The 16,140-nt window shown below is 40.2% G+C and overlaps 1 protein-coding gene across 18 annotated transcripts in view; it reads left to right on the forward strand.

The window, feature by feature from the left end:
- The first annotated feature begins 658 nt into the window (after window positions 1-658).
- Window positions 659-16,140, forward strand: part of gphna (gephyrin a) — a 56,329-nt gene continuing 40,847 nt past the window's right edge. For 5 of the 18 annotated variants that reach the window (XM_022672801.2, XM_022672804.2, XM_022672805.2 and 2 more), the window contains exons 1-3: window positions 660-851; window positions 13,147-13,225; window positions 16,009-16,066. In XM_022672801.2, coding sequence (XP_022528522.1) covers window positions 788-851; window positions 13,147-13,225; window positions 16,009-16,066 — 201 coding nt within the window. In that variant the 5' untranslated portion in view covers window positions 660-787. Of the gene's footprint in view, window positions 852-13,146; window positions 13,226-16,008; window positions 16,067-16,140 lie in introns of all 18 variants that reach the window. The other 13 variants (XM_022672798.2, XM_022672800.2, XM_022672806.2 and 10 more) reach the window with 7 other exon arrangements.

Genomic DNA, 16,140 nt, shown 5'->3' on the forward strand with positions numbered 1-16,140 from the left:
TAATGATCATATATGTATAGGCCATATATGTAAAAATACACACACACATATATATATATATATATATATATATATATATATATATATATATATATATATATATATATACACACACACACACACACACGCACATATAAATACATTAAAAATACCATACCATTACCTTTATAATCCCATTATTAATACAAACTTTTTTTTATTTCAAAATAAAAGTCAACTAAAATCTTAAAAAAGGAAAAAAAAATCACAAATCAATTACATGTACTAAAGAGAGTACATTATTATAATGTATCAAGCTGTAAAAATAAATAAAACATTCTGGTGTAGAAATTCTTAATACAGGCTCTTTAATGTGTGACATTTTTAATATTTATTAACGTGTGGTTTTTTATTTTAAATAAAGGCCCTTTAATTTTTTTTTCTTTTTACTCTATATTTAGACCGCTATTAAAATAAAATTATTAAATTAAAAGAAAATTAAATAAATAAATAAATATATATATATATATATATATATATATATATATATATATATATATATATATATATATATATATATATATATATATATATGTGTGTGTGTGTGTGTGTGTGTGTGTGTGTGTGTGTGTGTGTGTGTGTATAACAGGTCCCTCCTCCCGACTCTCTGTACTGCTGGCTGTGTGATTGGTGCTCGGCTGGTTCTGTCTGCCCGCGCTCACTTTCGCTTTGCCCTCCCCCTGGCGGTGGACGCGCTCGGCGCTCGGCTGGGTTGAGGCTCTCCGGAGCGGGAGGCGCGCGGCTCATCATGGCGTCGGACGGGATGATCTTAACCAACCACGATCACCAAATCCGGGTCGGGATATTAACAGGTGAGCTCCGGCGGGGTGCGGGCAGGTGCGCCGCTGTCTGCGGGCCGTGCGGGCGGTGTACGGGGGGGTGTGCGGCGGCTGTCCGCGCTGTTAGGCCGGGTTTGGGCGGCTGTAGCTCGTGCTGGTTTCTCCCTCGGAGCGGAGCTTCAGCGCTGCTCCGCCCGCTGCCCCCCTCACCACGCCGGGCTGAGCGGCCGCAGCCGCCGCTGCTGCTGCGCCTGCCCGGGGATTTGGTTTCTCCTGCAGCACAAACAGCCCGGTGTGGAGGAGCTGGAGTGTGTGTGTGTGTGTGTGTGTGTGTGTGTGTGTGAGAGCGAGATGAATTATTCATGTCTTGTTCGCGGTACAGCGCTGGAAAACCGAGCTGCTGTTGTGGATCAGATCAGACAGCTGTTTATCGCCACAGCGTTAATAAGCGGTGTTTGATTCGGTTTGAGGTGTGAACGCTCCGAAAATGAGTCGGTGTGCTGGTGTGCTATCTTCTGTGCTATCTTACTGCCTGGACACTGTCTCAAAACATCTAACGCTGCCGTGAACTGACACATGGACTCTCTCTATATAAATAAATATATATATATATATATAATCTGAATTATTAGAAATATTAGAAATAGCGAGGCAGTACCCCCCCCCCCCCCCCCAACCCCAATACATCTGTAAGGACCCCCCTCCCCTCCTGTAGTTAAACACACCGCCGCGCTGCTGCCGATGCTCGGCCGTGGGGTGGGTTGGTTGGGGGGGGTGGGGTTTTTACGGGGGATGCGTGTGTACGGCGACTGAATGCAAATGTCAGTGAGTTCGGTGTGTGTCACGTATTCATGACTGCTGTATCGTATAGCGATCAATCTAACCCAACCACTCTGAAGAGAAGGTTCAGTACATTCAGTTCCACTGGATTCTGGATTGGAGATTACCCTCTTATGGAATTTATATATGCATATATTTATATATATATGTACGTGTGTATGTATGTGTGTGTGTATAACTATGCACTAATGAACTCACTCAAGGCAAGTGCACTCAGGTTCAAGTCCTCACCAGGCTACCTGTCAGAAGCTCCAGGAGCTGTCTGCTGGTCGGTGGTGCTGAAACGGTTTTGGCCTGTTCCCCTCTCTCAGATCCACCAGTGAGCCAGGCAGCAGCAGTGACAGCAGGCTCAGAAAGGTGTGAGGGATTTTCCCGAGGACATTGTGACAGTCATCCCCCCACTACCCTCTCTATCTGTATCTCACCATCTCCAGCTACCCCCTCCTCCCATCATCAGCTGATGTGTCCCATTATTAGTCACAGTAACGCTCGGCCTGGTGTCTGTGGGATCGGTTAACACGGTCCCTTACTGTGTTCTGGCATATCCAGGCAGCAGATGCTTATTGCTGTGTGTGTGTTTGAAAATATGTGTGTGTATGTGTCAGAGACAGAGAGAGAAAGCAAAAATCATGTGTATCAGCATAATCGCAATTACATACTGTATGTAAGCTACAGCTCTGGAAAAAAAATAAGAGAACAGTAAAAAATGATGATTTTTATTTTTTATTTTACCAAATTGAAATCCTCTGGAATATAATCAAGAGGAAGATGGATGATCACAGCCATCAAACTAAGATGCTTGAATTTGTGCACCAGGAGTGGCAAAAAGTTATCCAAAAGCAGTGTGTAAGACTGGTGGAGAAGAACATTCCAAGATGCATGAAAACTGTGATTGAAAACCAGGGTGAACTCTTAAAACTTTATGAATATGAACTTGTTTTCTTTGCATTATTTGAGGTCCGAAAGCTCTGCATCTTTTTTGTTATTAGACATTTCTCATTCTCTACAAATTTTCAAATAAACAAATTTTATTTGAAATTTGGGAGAAATGTTGACCATAGTTTATAGAATAAAACAATATTCATTTTACTCAAACATATATACCTATAAATAGCAAAATCAGAGAAACAGCTTTTACCATACAAGAACTTTAGCATTTTTCTGCTACAAAACCATTTAATGGGAGGGGCTTAAAGACTGTTGGATCTGCCTATTGGCTACCCAGGCTGGGCTTTCACTATAGCTCTGCTGGTTGATTCCTGTCACCAGAATGCTAACGCAAAATTAGCAGTGTTGGATGAGCTTGGTCGCAGGCATTGGTAATGTGGTGTTAGCGATGTTGGACAAGTCCCTATATATATATATATATATATATATATATATATATATATATATATATATATATATATATATATATATATAATCAACACCATATGCTATGTTCCATATAGTTCCTGGTCGTGATTAATCAACGCCACAATTGGAAACAGAAACAGAGATAAACAGGCTAATAGGTCAGCCTTATGGTGCGTTCCATTTGATCTGGGAAGTCAGAATTTCCTAGGATAGTCGTTCAGAGTTCAGAATTTAAGACAATTGCCTCCATATAAACAGGAACAGTAGAATTATACTGTTTATTATCGCTTGTATTTATTAGTGTTAAATCAATCCCACACACAGTAGTGTTCAACTTCTCTCTCTCTCTGTACATGATTACATTGGGTTTAGATTAACAAAATACTGCGCAATACGTGGATATTAACTGATCTGACCATTAAAGCATGTTTAGCAAAGCTAATCAGAGGACTTCACTTAGCCTAGCATGATCGCTAACATTGTGTTCACCACAGAACACACTCCAGTCTGTCTGACTGAAACTCTACTTATAAACGTTCAGACGAGAATTATGGAGGGACTGAACGGACAAGAGCACAAGAGTTAGCTTTGTTTCCATGGTGTTGGTTCTGTACCTTACTTGCTAAGCTAGCTTCTAGTTCAGAAACACAGAGTATTAAACAGCTCAGTACAGCTGTTTCTGACTCACTAACTTGATACTGATGATGATAACTCTTGTCTAAGAGAGTTTCCCGCACCAGTAGGGGTGTGAATTTCTCAGTGTCTGGCGATTCGATTCGATTCGATTCCGATTTTTAGGGTCACGATTCGATACAAAAACGATTTTCGATTCTGGAAAGATTTTTCAGTTTAAATGGCCTATACCAGGGGTGTTCAAACTGCGGCCCATTTCCTTTTTTGGAGCGGCCCGCAAGGCATTTTAAAAATAGAATAAAAGTTGGCCCGCTGTTAAGCAGGTTTTTATAATGTGAGATTCAAAGTTTGAAAGCTAGGTGTCAGAAACGGGCCAAAGAGTCTAAAAGAGGAGAAAGTGCGCATTTCTAGCGCAGAAAAATGGGCCAAAGAGTCTAAAAGCGGAGAGAGTGCGCATTTCTAGCGCAGAAAAACGTGCCAAAGAGTCTAAAAGTTGCCTTAATTAAGGAGTTTAATATTAAGAGACATCATGAAATTAAACATCATTTGAAAAATCTTAGTTTACACTATCAAAGATGAAGATAGTAAGTCAAGTTAAATGGTGTGTGAATGAAAGTAATCAGGAAAATGTATTATTTGGTGATATATTTCATTATTTATTTTATTACAGAGTCTGTGGCCCGTGACTTCAAATATAATTCTCCTTCTGGCCCCCAAAAAAGTTTGGACACCCCTGGCCTATACATTTTGTTTAAATTATGTGAGAAGATAGAAAGTTGAAAGGACAATTTAAACAAATAGAACTTTTATTTAAAACAATAAACTTAGGTTCCTTGCTGTATTAAATCTTGCAACATAGTGACAGTGCCACAATAATAAATGGCTAATATCTGGCATGGTTGTCGCGCGAAGCTTTTTAACTGTACCGAGGAGCTAACCTTCTGTCGCGCAGAGCTTTTTTTTTTTTTTATATATATACCTGTACTGGCGGAGCTCACCTATTGTCACGCAGAGCTTTTTAACTGTACCGCGGAGCTCACCTATTGTCATGCAGAGCTTTTTAACTGTACCGCGGAGCTCACCTACTGTCGTGCAGAGCTCATACTGTCCTGCAGAGCTCATTAACAGTTAAAGTTCCACCGGACAGTAGCTGAGCTCCGCAGGACAGTTAAAAAGCTCCGCGCGACAGTAGCTTCACCCCTAAAAAATCGTTCTTTTGAAAATGAGAATCGATTCTGAATCGTTCAATGTTAGATTTTTTCCTGCACCACTTTGCACAAGTTTTTTAAAAAAGGTTACAGGCTCAGCTCAGTCAGTGTAGAGTTTTCATGGTTCTACAGTTCATCTTTCAGCCTAATCAGTGAGTAGCAGAGCTAACAAACACAACCATCCTCTCAAAACACCAAGAAAAAAAGTTTTGTAGTGTACACTTCAATGATGCTGCCAAATAGCGAGTAGCAGTGTAGATATTTTAAGTGTTTCAAGTGTTGCAAAATAAACTGGACATCACGTTTCCCATCACGTATTTCAATTCATAACTTTGTTAAACAGCTCTACTCCTGATGCTTTGTTTTCAAGGTGATTTTAATCCTTTCTTCTTATCATTCGTACCATATGTGCCAAGAGAATTGTGGGTAACTGAGGGCTGTGAAGCATAGATTTGATGGATCCTGCGATTTGATCGTATTGACGGCTGGGTTTCTTAGCTGTATGTGATGTAGGGCTGGAAATCACAGGACATCTCACGGTACAGTATTATCTGAAGGCAGTAGAGGATCCTGTGACTGATGGGCTGCTGCCAAGATTCAGTCTCATCCATAAGTCAACAGTTGTCTGTGATAATTGATAGCTTTTCTTCAGATCTCTGCTTCCTGATGAGTCAGTGATGAAGTGCCAGGCTTACAGGTACAGTCCAGTTTTAACAGCATCCACTCTCTGCCCTCCATGCTCTCCGCTCCCTTACCTGCAGCCAATGGTACACTATGGTGAGTCCTCATTGCCCTCACTAAGTGCAAGAGACATCTCACAAAAGGGCTGCACAAAATTGGAAAAATGTTACATTACCTTTTTCAAAGATACATATCACGATATTAAATAATACAGGGACCATGACATCACCAGCCCTGCCTCCACCTGCTTGCTGTCTCACGTACAGATCTAGAGCTGAGTCAGCACCGAGCAGTTAAAACCCGTGGAAAACAGCAAAACAACCGTAGTTGGCCCTTTAATCAGCTTAATCATGCTTTTTTAAAGGTAAATAAGAGCATTTTTCTAGGATTAAAAGCGTGAATTCTGTAGCTGAAAATATCTGTGCAAAACTGTTCTGGACTTAGGTGCAAAGCTTTCAATACATGTGTGTAAAAGCACATGTCCAGCCATCAAGAATCAAAACATTGCAGCATGATGTGTTTGATTTAATTGCCTTAGGTGACATCGCACGTTCTGTGATGTGAATATTTCACATGCACACATCGCGATGATGATGCTTAAACGATATATCGTGCAGCCCTATCTCACAACACTATCTGCTATTATCTTATGTTGTATCTCAGGTGGGATGTAATGAGCAAGGCCATTTTAAGGCAATGGAAAGAAAAAAAAAGTTGCCCATTACCTTAAAATGGCCTTGCTCATTACGTCCCAAGCAAATTAGACACATATTCAGCCCGTTTAAAAAAAGTTGCACAAACTATTTTTTTTTTTACTATTTTCTTTACTTTATTCTTTTCACTAATTTCTCTTCTTTTTTTTGGCTTCATAATGAAGTTTCTGAAATTCCATATTTTGCCGGCTGCAGGAATGACAGTTCATACCAGTCATTGTCTGTGGGTCCTAGACCAGCTCGGGCCCCAAGGCAATTGATTGGTTTGCTTGCCTTGTTGCAACAGACCTGGAGAGTGGGGTTAATAATTTAGTATTTATTTGTTCAGTTAGTCGATTAGTTAGTGATCAGGTCTGTGCCATATGAAAATATGCTTTGTTTGGTGATAGAAAAATGTCTATCGTTTCTGTGTGTGTTTGTGTGGACTCTCTGGAATTAATTAGACACAATATATGTACTGCATTGAACTACTGGTTTAAAGCAGGATAAGAGTAAACACCACATTATATTAGTTTTCCTAATTAACCTCCTAACGAGCCACAGCAGAGCTGTAAAAACAGCGTGTTTTTAACCAACAACCACCGCTAAACATTAGCATGGTGTCTGTCCCAATTCCAAACCAAACACTAATATCTTGTTTGAAGGGTACACTTCAATGACATTGCCAAATAATGAGTAATATTGTGTCCATTTTTAGTGTTTGAAGGGTTGAGATGGAAATTGGGACACTTCCCATCACCAATTTCAATTTAAGAGTCCCTGCATTAACATAGCAGTGTTTTTCAGCCCTGATCCTGCACCCCCTGTTCCCAGCACTCCAGATCAACCAATCAGCTCATTTATAATCAGCTCATTTATAAGCAGCTCATTAATAATCAGCTCATTAGGTTCAAAGAGTTTATTGTCATTTGCACAGTAAGGAAACAAAAATTATTACTTTGCTTCTCACCAAGGATGCCAAATAAAGGGAAAAATAAAGTAAAGCAAGAAATAATGAAGTAACTAAATATAAAAATACAAAAATGGAGTTAAATTTACATCAAGATTAAAAAATATACACAATAGAGTAATTTATAGGGGTGTGCCAAATCGTATCATACGCAATATATTGCCAACATTTTTAAATATCGTGAACAATACTATACCCTGAAATATCGTGCCATATCACCCACCCCTAATAACCACATCATGGTACTACTTTTTACTGTTTATAGCAAAAGAAAAATTCACACTGTTCTCATTTCACATTATATATCTACTAGAGACAGATTATATCTGTCCAGTATCATTTATTTTACTTTAATCCTGGATATATGGAGATATTTGGAGTGCTTTTTTAGTATCATGACATTCTGGATCATTGATTTCTGCTACAAATCTGATAAAATTCTTGATTTTTTTTATATCTTAGTTAGGGGTGTGCCATATCATATTGTTTGCAATAACACAATTAATTTTCATTTTGTTGCAGTAGTGTATTCTTGAGATATTGTTGCCAAGAGTATTGTTAACACAAAAATGCCATGAAATATTGTGATATTATTTTAGGGCCATATCGCCCACCCCTAGTAATATATATTATAGATATTATTTACAATAGGTGGTTGGGTGGATGGATGGGTATGTGGTTAAATGTGATTCTAGGCTAATTAGCTGGTATTGTACGGAGTGCAGTAGGTGTGTGCGTTGTTTGTGTAAATGTATGTAAAATATCGCAGTGTGTATTAGAGTGAGGGATATGCTCACCCTGTGCCAGATCTGCCGAGTGCGGTCTGACATCACTCTTATTATTTTCCTTTTAATTGCTGTAAAGAGTGTATCGCTATATTTAGTGCCTGCCTCCTAAGCTGTTTGTTGTGCTGTTTTATTTTGCTGTCTTGTATCACAGCTACACACACTCTCACACACACGCAGAAATGCTGTTTATCAGGCTCAAGCATGTCGTGTCCATTACACAGGTGCTGTGGATGTGTGCTAAAAGACTTTGTACGTTAAACAGCATTGAAATGCCTGTGATTCTCCTGATGAGCAGAACATCTCCTGTATGATCTCAGATATTTACTCTTAATTCTACTGTTTATTGTCTGTATATTGTCCTATTCTGCTAATCTTTAACTTAACTAATCCTTACTGTTACAGGTTTGCCTGAAAAGGTCCATCTCTAGTCTTAAAAAAACACAGCGGTATACCGAGCCGGGATTTGCGTAAGCTGTGCACTTAACACTGAACAGTGTGTGAGTGTTTATATTGCTTCCATAACATCTATTTCTGTGATTTATTTACTAAAAAAATTAACAAATGCAGCACAATGGACAAGCCACTACAAGCACTACACTCTCAAAAACCTTAAAAACCCCACAAGAGCGGTTTGTTGTTTTCAACTTTAATTTTCAACCAAAGTTGAATGTAGTTTTAACAAACAGCTGGTCTTAATGTTAACATACCCAACCCTAGTGCAGGGTTTGTATGGTCATTTTCAGGCCTGGATAAGTTTTGGAAAAATACAAATTCCCAGAAAGTTTTGAAAAAGTCAGGCTCAGAGTTGGTTCAGTAATTTAGCCCTACATAGTGGAGCTCTCAGGATCTGACACACATTTTATTATTAAAGATTTGATTATAGTTTTAGTTTAGTTTAGATTTTTGGTTTTATTGTCCATGTCTGCACTGATGTTTTAAAAATCGTATGGTCATAAAAAATTGCCTTGAAGGCATGGAAAAGTCATGAAAAAATCTAGAAATGTTTGGTTAAAACGTGGATGAACTCTGCTAGTGGGCGGGGCTTAGTTGTCAGAGTCCCTTTAAAACATTTTGGCATTTACACTACAGTAATACTGTGATCATATGCGTTTCTGATCACCTCTGAATGAATGTGGTTTGAATGATTACGATGCTCCTCGAGATGCACTTCATCGTGTTCCTGATACGAGTGTGTGTGTTTGTGTGAGTGTTTGTGTGAGTGTTTGTGTGAGTGTTTGTGTGAGAGTTTGTGTGAGAGTGTGTGAGTGTTTGCGTGAGTGTTTGCGTGAGTGTTTGTGTTTGGAAGAGTGTGAGAATAAGTGAGTGAGCGAGCCTGTGCGAGAGTGTGTGAGTGAGTGTGCGAGAATGTTTGTGAGATTGAGAGAGTATGAGAGTGCGCGCGAGAGTATGTGTAAGTGTGTGAGAGAGTGTGTGAGATTGTGAGAGTTAGCATGTGAGAGTGCTGTGAGAGTGTTTCTAGTGAGTAACAGAAGTGGGAATAAAGAACTCTACAATAGAACTCTAATCTGGGTTCTGTATTTCAAAGCACCTCTTCACTACAATAAAACCATTTCTCGTTAACTTTCACAAAGACGAGCAAGAGAGGCAGTGTGTGTGAGAGAGAGAGAGAGAGAGAGAGAGACAGAGACAGAGACAGAGAGAGTGAAGAAAATGAGGAACGTTACTGCGGGAAGAGGCTAGATTTCTATTTTCGTTTGAAGTCCAGCTGAAAGGAAGTGTGTGACGAATGCCACAGGGCTGTGTACGGTGTGTAACTGTTCTACAGGGGAAGAGAGAGGGAGCGTGAGAGGAGAAGGGTGTGCGAGAAGGGGGAGGCATCACTTTATTTTCTGTAGTAACTGATACCATGATGAGAATGAATCATCAGATATTAAGGAATCACGTTACACGCTGTAATTTCTTACAGCTGAGGTTCAGCCAGTATGTTCTTATCTGAACTGTGCTAGGTCACGGTAATCCATATGGGTTTCAGTCTGCTTGTCCAGCAATAAATCACTAAATACATTATTCTGGTGGTTAAGTTTGGTTAATCATCATTGTTTTGGGGGGTTTGTATGGTTAGTGGTGTTTGTTAGTGCTGCTGTGTTGCTGTCCTACTCTCTCTAAGGCTAAAAGATGCACCCTGGAGAGGGGTATCCAGTTACTGAGGTTTTATTGCTCTTTATTACATAAACATTCTACACATATGAATGGTGGAAACCACAAAACAATAAAGGCTTAACTGGCCGAGACGTGCTTGCAGCCGTGTTTATGATTTGTGTTTTTGCATCTGTGACTCTGCGTCTTTCCTCAGTTTTAACCGTGAATAAAGGCGGAACTAGGAGGTTCAACGGACCAATCACAGCTATGTGTAATGCGTATTTATTTTTCTGGGGAGATGTGTGTCAGGCTACAGCGTAGGGTTAACCCAGAAATATAAGTTGGCCTTAACCCTGCATCTGGTTTCATTTTATTTTAACCCAAGTGGCATCCCATAATGCTCGGCTAAGTCTTAGCATCACTTAACATCACAGGTTTCACCCTTTTCTCTTCTTCATCTTGATCTTCTCCTCCTCTTTCTCTCCCTCCAGAGAGCGGATTAATAAAACATCATATACACAACACTGCAGCCTCACTGCCAACCAACTTACTCAGCAAAATACAAGCCCATCTCTCAGCCCTTAACACACACATACACACTTTCTCTCATACACACACACTCTTACTAACGTTATTTAGCTAACTAAGACTTCACTCCCTCAGAAATGAGTTTTTTATCATCAGTATCAGTTTAGTGAGTCAAAAACAACTGTATTGAGCTGCCTGTTACTCTGTGTTTCTGTACTGGAGGCTAGATTAGCAAGTAGGCTACACAACCAACACCACAGAAACAACGCTAACTCCTGCGCTCTATTCGTTTATTCACTCTATAAAGTTATAAGTGGAGTTTCAGTCAGACAGACTGGAGTGTGTTCTGTGGTGAACACAATGTTAGCAAATATGCTAGGCTAAGTAAATACCTCAGATTAGCTGTGATAAACATGCTTTAATGGTCAGACTAGTGGTTTAACATTTACTGTATGACTGTATGAGTTCAACATGTGTGTAGTGTTTACTTAGTCTGTAAACAACAATAATTAGAATTTCTATTTACTATTTTCAGTTTATAAATAACTCAGAATTTTATGTTATTGTAGCCACAGCAGTTTACACAGCAGTTTACAGCAATGTGATTGATTCTAAACAGACAGATCAGAATTCATGTGACTTTTACATCAAGGAGAAGAAAAAAAAAAGTGAGTTGAGGGGAAAATGGAGGACAGCAATGAGTGAGGGGATCAGTGGTGGCATAGTGAGATAACAGGGCTCAGAAACATTGGGACTGATATCTCTGACCAAACTAAAGTACAAGACATGTGTTGCAGCTGCACCAGGTTTCAAAATAAGAGTTTGAATGTGGCCAGTGGAGGGCACTACAAGAGATAGATAAATGCATGGATGGATGTAAGGCTGAGTATATAGATAGATGGACCGATGGATTGCTTATCAGTGTCATTGAAGCCCAACTTCGGATGTAAGCTCCCCTGTGCAGCGCAGCCACAGGCGAGGGGAAGTAATCAGGATAAAGGTAACATCCGTTAATTACATCTGCACTGAACAACCCTTTGAAACCCCCTTTTATACTCAGCAAATTAAGTTTAAATTCAAAAATCCTTTCAACCAAGCTGCGCTGGGTTCGAATCCCGTTCATGTAGCTTGCCATAAGCTGCCAAAGCCCTGAGAGAGCACAATGGCCTTGCATTCAAACTAATGTAAGCTATGTATCACACAAAAATGGTAAGAAAATCGAATTGGTACTATATTATCTATCTCTCTCTGCATCTCTCTCTCTTCCTCTTCATCATATGTAAACAACCAGACATGCTGTCATAAATGCTTGTGGTGGTAGATTGAATCAATGATTTGTGAATGAGAGAGAGAGAGAGGGAGAGAGAGAGAGAGAGGGGTGAGTAATGCTGTTTTGAGGGTTGAGCGGCTAGTGCTTCAGTGGGGGGAGTTGCTTCGTTCGGCTCTTCTCATTGGTCAGCCTGGTTGCCAGAAGCATGCATTATGTTAGTCACACTTGGGTTACACACACTGAAGCACACACACACACACTGTTCTGCTGTACTGGGACCTGCTGATCAGCCAGCTAAGCCACTGTGTGCTGGTCTCTCAGATCAGTGTGTTAATGTTTTAGACCTGCACTCTGAGATAAGAGCCTGAGATAAGAGTATTTGTATGAAATACAAACAGGGGCACAGATTTTAAATTTCACACAGTTTGAATAGAAATGAATGGTAACTCGAGGCTCAATATATCTTTAAACTCTTTCGTCTAAAGAACGGTAAAAATATATGCTAAAACTATATATGATTGGGTACCATTAGTGTTCTTTTTCTGTCCCAATTTGAGAAAACTGGCGGCATTTTTATCTCCACATTACCTCACTGCCTCATTACATCTCTTAAAATACATTAGTGAATAAGTGAATACCTGAGATCCATTGACATCAGTAAACAATAGAAAGTGTGAGAGAGACAGAGTGAGAGAGACAGAGTGAAAGACAGTAAGAGAGAGAGAGTGTGAGAGAGAGAAAGAAAGAATATGAGAGAGTGTGAGAGAGAAAAAGAATATGAAATATTCTGAAAGAATATGAAAGAAGAATATGTAAGAAACACTGAGAAAGACTGATAAAGAATGTGTGAGAGTGTGTGTGCATGAATGAGTGTATAAGTGTTTGTGTGAGAGTGTGTGTGAGTGTGTAACTGTGTAAAGCAGCTATACATTGTGATGTGTGTAACACAAGAGTACAGATATTACAGCAGGGCTTTTATTTTGAAACAAGTGATACAGAAGGAAAAAAACTGTGGGAGGAAAGACATGAGAAAGGTGGATTAAACTAGTTAACAGTAAGTTAGATAGCTAGGTTTTACAGTTGTGATTAAAGAATAAAAATAAACGTAAACCTGCCATTTTTGCCTGCTAGTCAGCATTGTCTATTGCAGTGTTCTGCTAATCTGGTTGCCAGATTGCTACAGTGGTTTAGAGTTTTCAAAAACATGTTTAAAACCTGTGGGATATATGAATGTAGTAATTTATTTTCCTTTTTTATTGCAGTGAGTGACAGCTGCTACAGAAACCTGGCTGAAGACCGCAGTGGAATTAACCTTAAAGACCTTGTTCATGACCCATCCCTGTGAGTATCATTATTTTACCATTAGATCTGCAACGGTTAGTGGATATAATCGACAGTGTACAAATCTCAGCGTGGACTAATGGTTAATGTGAAGCAGCACCGCACTACACACAGTGCTGGAACAGAAACACAGCATGCCTCACTGTGTCAAGGTCAGAGGTTGTTGAGATGGATGCGGTACCAGAGACGTTATTAGTGAGGAAACCAACCACTAGGTGAAATATGACTGGGGGTTCTTGTAACACTCAACACAGCGTCCGTTCAAGGGTAAAGTCCCGCCCTCAAAAAACAAACAAACAACCAATTGGCTTGCTGCTTACACTGCGAGTGGAGGAGGGTTATTGTGTTTGTGTTGAGCCCGCTCCCTCTTATTGTGGAGATCTGTGCAAGCGCAGAAGCCAAAACGAGCTGAAAAATCAAGCTTTTTTGTGCATTATTGATCTAAATGCAATAAACTGTTGATGAGATTTGAATTAGATTTTATTCAGTTTTAAGTGTTTGGTCTCACCTCATTAAATTACAGTTCTGGAAAAATATAAGAGACCACTTAAAATGATGAGTTTCTTTGATTTTACCAAATTGAAAACCTCTGGAATATAATCAAGAGGAAGATGGATGATCACAAGCAAGCCATTAAACAAAGCTGAACTGCTGAATTTTTTTTGCACCAGAAGTGGCATTAAGTTACCCAAAATCAGTGTGTAAGACTGGTGGAGGAGAACATGCCAAGATGCATGAAAACTGTAATTAAAAATCAGGGTTATTCCACCAAATTTTAATTTCTGAACTGATTCAGAAACTGAAGTGGTCTCTTAATTTTTTCCAGAGCTGTAGATGCTAAGCTGGTCTTGCATGAGGGGATATAATTCTGATGGCATTGTAACGATGGACTTTGGCAGTACAGACATGCACTCGTCTCCAGACTCGAGTCTCTCTTCTTTACAGCTCCGCCTCCAGGCTTCCATCATCTCACTCTATGGTCCTCTCTGCCAGTTTCTGCTCAAAGCCACTGGCCTGCCTAGGTTGGTGCGTTGGTCTTTAAGCCTGGCCCAGGGGAATTGTGGGCCCTGAGAGGCCAGTGATGTCCATCTGAGATGACACCAAGGTCACTGAGCAGTGGGTGAGCCTTAGTGTTGTCAGAGTAGCGTGAGAACATAAAACACGTTTCACACACATAACACATTTCAATCAACACATTTTTAGTTGGGACGTGTCACCAAAAGGCTGGAACAGTATGTGGTAAAAATAAAAACAGCTGGAATAGGGGCAGTTTACTCTAACTCACATGACTACATGACATGGATACAAAAAAGAGCATTGTAGGGAGAGAAAATTTCTCAGAAGCAAAGATGGGCGGATCTTCACCAGTCTGGCAAAAACTATTCAATTTCAGAAAAATATTCTTTAAATTTGGTTCTCCTACCACCCGCAGCCCATAATATAGTCAAGCGATTAAGAGTATCTGGAGAAACCTAAAAAAAAAAATCGAATGCAGGTTAAAGCTGGATCATGCTGAGAAGAAGCCATGTCAACACTATCCAGAAAACACCACTGTCTTGTCTGGGCAAAGAGAGATAAATATGACTCATCTATATTATAGATATCAGGTTTTTAATTTTTAATCTTTTACGGAATAAAATGAAAAAAAAAGTGGTATCCATATCACACCTAACTATCATAACTAGGGCTTGGTGATCATGATATTTAAAGACATTTATACACAATATTTATTAATATATTTTGACACGCAGACAAAATACACCAGTAGTTGCAGAAACCACTTACCAAATAAGTTTTTTTTCATTGATATGTATTGACAATCTACAGTAGTGAAAAGAAACAAGGGGCTAGTGACCTGGGACAACGTTGATAGTAATGCAGGACAAGGTCGGTAGTGATGCGGGACGAGGCTGATAGTGATGCGGGACACGATCAGTGGTGATGCGAGATGGGGCCGATAGTGATGTGGGTGATGCAGGACAAGGCCAGTGGTAATGCGGGGTTAGGCCAGTGGTTATGCAGGATGGGGCTGATAGTGATGCGGGGTGAGGCCGGTGGTGATGGGGGACGGGACCGGTAGTGATGCGGGATTAAGCCGATAGTGATGTGGGACAAGGTCTGTAGTTATGGGGATGGGGCTGGTGGTGATGCAGGATGGGGTCAGTAGTAGTGTGGGACGAGGCTGATGGTGATGCAGGATGAGGCTGGTGGTGATTGGGGACGGGGCTGTGGTGATAAGAACCTTGTAAACACACACACACACACACACACACACACACACACACACACACACACAGATTGTTCCTTGCCAGGTGAGTGATGGTTGGCGCTGGCTCTTCCCAGTGTTAGGTCACCTTAAGTGACAGGACCGGTGTGTGTGTTCAGATTTACTAATGAGAGGGGAGTAAAATTAGAGTATAATTAATCAGTAGAGGGACACCCGCCGCTGCCCGTCCTCTGGACCAGGATGTGATTCTACAATTTCAGTCACGTGATTTTTTTATTGTGATGATATTTTGGGACATAATGATCAATGATGAAATTTGGCTAAAATAATTATCTTTAGAATAAAAACACCTGTACCTCAACAAACTCTACTCTGTGTGTTGGTGTGTGTGTGAGAGTGTGTATTTGTGCACTGACAGGTTTCTGATGCCTCTGTTCTTTGCTTCTCTCCATATCTCACTTACTCTTTGTTAAAGTGACTGAAAACACACTAACATTGTGTGTGTGTCTGTGTGTGTGTGTGTCTGTCTGTGTGCGTGTGTGTGTTTCACTCACAGGCTTGGAGGCATAATCTCTGCATACAAAATAGTCCCTGATGAGATAGAGGAGATCAAGGTAAACCTCTCACACTCACACAAACACATACACACACACACACACACACACACATACACACACTTATACACACA

This window comes from Astyanax mexicanus, chromosome 14 (assembly GCF_023375975.1).
Source record: "Astyanax mexicanus isolate ESR-SI-001 chromosome 14, AstMex3_surface, whole genome shotgun sequence".
NCBI classification, from domain to species: Eukaryota; Metazoa; Chordata; class Actinopteri; order Characiformes; family Acestrorhamphidae; genus Astyanax; species Astyanax mexicanus.